Raw genomic sequence first — 4,760 nt, forward strand, 5'->3', positions numbered from 1 at the left:
TTCAGGTTCTTGACTTTAATGCCCGTGGAGAGTACTGAGGCTCCATACACCAAAGCACTCAGACAGGTGTATGAACTCACACAGGAAGTGTTGTACTGCGTACATAAACCCAACACCGTACAGAAGGAAGACAGCAGACCCAGGTGACCTCCCACACTCCAGGTGACTGCCTGTGCCCACACCCAGTGTCTGTTCCCACCTCCCTCAACACTTGCCAACCCCCATCCTCCCCCACTCAATATGTATATACACACATGATGATTCTTTCAGAATTCCACAAGTGCCTTTCCCACCCCAGTTCCCAACACTCCAGCTTCAGATGAAAAGAGCCGCTCTCTTTTAAGGATCATGAGACAGGCACCACCTTCATGCAAGAGCCCCAGCAAAGCAGTACCCAGGAAAGCTTAATAATGCATATTGGAATCAAATATGGATAGAACATATGCAGAAGGACAAAATTTGAAATCTTACTGGGATCAGAATGCTCAGTGTGGATAGTTTTTGTTTTGTTACTGCTGTTTGCTTTAAGCTGTTCAGAATCCGGTTTACACCAAGACCACACATGGATGCTCACTCTGCCCTGTGTCTTATAAATGTCGACTTCCTAGTCCTCCAACAAGCAACCCATAACAGGAAGATTATATCACCTAATAAGCCTGAGGCACAAGGCTCAGACAGCTCCCAGAATATCCTAAGACCCAGCAAGGAAGAACAGAAACTTGCAGAGTACAGCTGACTGCTTTCTGCATAGTAAGCACTGGGCAGCATGGTGAACAAGGCAGAGGTAGAATAAGGAAGGTGATGATCATTCCCTTTCATCTATTTAGAATGTTACACAAAGAGTGCCTCCCCTGGAATGCGATGTGTTTCAGTGTGGTTTGGTTCAGTCTTTTTTGTTGCTGTAACATTAGCTTTTTTACTTTTAAGGACTTTTGTTACGGCGAGCATCGCACCATGTGGCCCCATCTCCTGAAACTTTCACTTTGGTTTGACTCACTGGTAACTACTGGCCTGTCTCAAGGCAAGATGAATCCAGTCCCTTGTCTAGTGAGAGGGGTGTACAGTTCTATAAAGATGCACTTCCTTCTGACTAGGGAGAGGCTTTCATCCTTTGGAGCCTTCACTCCAGACCTGACCCTTCTTCTGTTCTGGGCCTGGCCATTTAGAGTTGAAAAGGGATCAAATAGGGAGAAGTCACTTCCAAGGAGCTAACCCCTTTATTTGGAGGCCGTTACCAGAACCCACCACATCTAATTGTACTTTTCAACCTGGCCTTGGTTTCTCATCAGAATAGCTAAACTAGGCCACTGAATTTTCACTCCATTGAGAATTTGCACTCAGCTTGCTACCCAGTGTTACCTCTCTACCTGCTCTACTGGCCCAGAGCCTTGTCCTATGGTGACACAGAATACACTGCTGTGAAGATCACACAGGGAGTCAGAAACGGGTTCCTCCAGCAAGTGACACAGGACAGGTGTTCTTACCCAGCATCCCTGTAACCCTGAGCAAGCCTTCAGGACCTGTTTTTGAGCAAACTTGCATTTGAGCAAACAGGTTTCTCCCTGGCTTGCATGCATGGACTCTAAATAACCAAGCCCTGCAATGCTCCATGGCAGAGCTGGGAAGGAGAAGGGGTCAAGGCCAGATTGCTGAAAGCACTGGGCTTAATGGACTATTCTGTATTCACACAGACTTTCTCAATAGGCTGCCTCTCTGTCAAAAAAATAATGAGCACATAATAGGCAGTAGGTAACACCAATCAGAAATGAAATGAAAGACTTCTCTTAGAACAAGGCAAGAGGCATGTTTTTCGGCTAAGCAGAGACATCAGCTCCAGAAAGAGAGACATCCCTTTGTGTATGAGAACAATGGAGAGAGCACAGATCTCAGTACATGAATATCCTTTCCTCTTAGAGCTCAGTATCCACCTCTAAAAGAGTACAACAGGGGCTGGAAGCGGTGGCTCATGCCTGTAATCCCAGCACTTTGGGAGACTGAGGTGGGTGGATCACAAGGTCGGGAGTTCAAGACCAGCCTGGCCAACATGGTGAAACCCCATCTCTACTAAAGATACAAAAAATTAGCCAGGTGTGGTGGTGTGCCTCTGTAATCCCAGCTACTCAGGAGGCTGAGGCAGGAGAATTGCTTGAACCTGGGAGGCAGAGGTTGCAGTGAGCCGAGATTGTGCCATCGTACCTCAGCCTAGGCAACAGGGCAAGACTCCACCTTTTTGTTTTGTTTTGTTTTTTTAAAGTACAACAGGAATGTAAAACCATGCCCTGGAATCTTTGTTTCCACATAGGGAACAGGAGTTCACTGCATTCCAGCCCCATAGAGGAATTCAGTCAAAGTCCCAGGGCTTGACTTTGTCTTCCTCATATGGACACAGACTTTGGCTCTCCCTGTGCCCATCTCATATATTCTGCTCCTGTAAGTCTGAGACCAGTGAGGCTGTCCTCCTCAATTTACTTGTGTTTTTTGTTGTTGTTGTTTGGTTGGTTGGTTGGGTTTTTTTCGAGACAGAGTCTTGCTCTGTTGCCAGACTGGAGTGCAGTGGTGCAATCTCAGCTCACTGTAACCTCCACCTCCTGAGTTCAAGTGATTCCCCTGCCTCAGCCTCCTGAGTAGCTGGGACTACAGGCACGCGCCACCATGCCTAGCTAATTTTTTGTGTTTTTAGTAGAGACTGGGTTTCACCATGTTGACCAGGATGGTCTCAACCTCCTGACCTCATTAGCTGCCCACCTTGGCCTCCCAAAGTGCTGAGATTACAGGCGTGAGCCACTACACCTGGTCTTATTTTTTTCTTTTTTAAGATTGGGTCTCACTATGTTGCCCAGGCTGGAGCAAAGTAACTAGGCATAGGCATGATCATAGTGTACTACAGTCTTAATCTCCTGGGCTCAAGTGATCCTCCTGCCTCAGCATCCTGAGTAGCTGGGACTAAAAGCATTTGCCTGGCTCACATCAATTATTTACGTATTTAAAAAAAACAAAAACAAAAACAAAAAAAGCCAGGCACGGTGGCTCAAGCCTGTAATCCCAGCTTTGGGAGGCCGAGGCAGGTGGATCACAAGGTCAAGAGATCGAGACCATCCTGGTCAACATAGTGAAACCCCGCCTCTACTAAAAATACAAAAAAAAATTAGCTGGGCATGGTGGCACGTGCCTGTAATCCCAGCTACTCAGGAGGCTGAGGCAGGAGAATTGCCTGAACCCGGGAGGCAGAGGTTGCAGTGAGTCAAGATCGTGCCATTGCACTCCAGCCTGGGTAACAAGAGCGAAACTCCGTCTCAAAAAAAAAAAAAAAAAAGAAAAGAAAAGAAAAGTCTCCCTTCAAGAATACCCAGGAAGAAGAGACATTACAGAGCGACACCCTTAATGCAGCACGGAAATGTTACATTGTGATCAGTGATGCTACGTTGTGATCAGTGATGCTACACGGCTCTTCCTTTAGGAGATAAATGTCCAGACCCTGACTTGTTGGCCCAGGATGTAGATGGAGCAAGAAGGAAATGCAGTAGTAACAGATCCTTGGGGATCTTTTTCTATTTCTGAAATGTGAGGAGTAAAACAAAAGGGAAGCTTTCTCTGTCTTCCTGTGGCTCCTAGGACAGCTGTGCCTCTCACCTAGCCCTTCCTTTATCTTCTCAGAATAGACACTCTCCTAGGAGAATGTTAGCAGGAAAGCAACAGCATTTAAAGAGGGGATCCCCTTCCAAAGAGGTTCATCACAAATTGGATTCTAACACATGAGATAGCAGCCAAGGTGTTGTTCTGAGCCTCTAAAAAGGATGTTACATGTCCAAGGTAACAGAAGATCTAGGCATCTTGTCTGCTTGACTTAGGGAATCTTCAAAAGAAGCCTTTGAAATTTGCATTCCAGCCCTGTGAGAAGACGGCCCTGCAAGCAAGGAAGGTGGCGGAAGCTAGGAGAAGCCGCGGCCCTAAGACGGGGCTGTAAACACTGTGGTTTTCTAAGGCCAACTGGGTGCATGGCTTTGGCAGCTATGATTAAATCTCCAAAAGGTGGTGAAGACCATGTTCCAGAACAAAAAAAGTCTTTCCACATTTTAAGAATGTGAGGGACTATTGCTGGAGGAGATGGAGTGCATGGAGAGAAGATGCTCTTTCTTCTCCGGCCGGGGGCTATGGGGTGGCTAGTCAGGTAAATCCCCCATCATGTTCCATGTGCACACCAATACACTCAGAACAAAAGAGAGACACTTGGACAGGGTTCAGGAAGTGATTAGGCCTACATCGATTTGGTAACGTGGCTCTAAAATGGGTAGAAACTCTCTTGCAAGGTCACGAAGTTGACAAAACCTCTCGGGACTTCCTGGTCAAGCCGTAGCTGTCAGCCTCAAGGAAAGACTACCAGGCCTTGAGGAAAGGCCAGGTGAGTGCAGGCCCAAGTCCCTGCAGCTGCAAGCCCTGAGCCCAACCCTGAGGTGCAGCCAGGGAGACTGGAGCTGCACCTCTGTCCCCTGGGAGCTGTGCCTCAGGACTCGGTCCCCACCTCGGCAGATTCTGGGGCAGTCAGCAGCCCTTCAGGGATCTTACTCCCAGCGCCACCAAGCAGGGTGGACATCCTCCCTGATGGGACTCCTGCCTACCAGGGCTACTCACCACCATGTGATCTTGAACTCATAGATGGGGCGCTTGCAGTAGTAGTGGTTCACGAGGTGCTTGTCACACACCCCGATGCACTGGTGGTCTACGGTGAGGCCCTGGGCTGAGAGGTCCGTGACCAGGCAGTG

General features: G+C 48.0%; 1 protein-coding gene across 1 annotated transcript in view; it reads right to left on the minus strand.

Annotated features, from left to right (window-relative positions):
- Positions 1–4,760, minus strand: part of KCTD7 (potassium channel tetramerization domain containing 7) — a 19,118-nt gene continuing 14,358 nt past the window's right edge. Inside the window, exon 4 of the mRNA XM_039460628.2 lies at positions 1–4,760. This exon is cut by the window's right edge and continues 242 nt beyond it. Coding sequence (XP_039316562.1) covers positions 4,626–4,760 — 135 coding nt within the window. The 3' untranslated portion in view covers positions 1–4,625.

The sequence above is a fragment of the Saimiri boliviensis genome, chromosome 20 (genome assembly GCF_048565385.1).
Source record: "Saimiri boliviensis isolate mSaiBol1 chromosome 20, mSaiBol1.pri, whole genome shotgun sequence".
Taxonomy (NCBI): Eukaryota; Metazoa; Chordata; class Mammalia; order Primates; family Cebidae; genus Saimiri; species Saimiri boliviensis.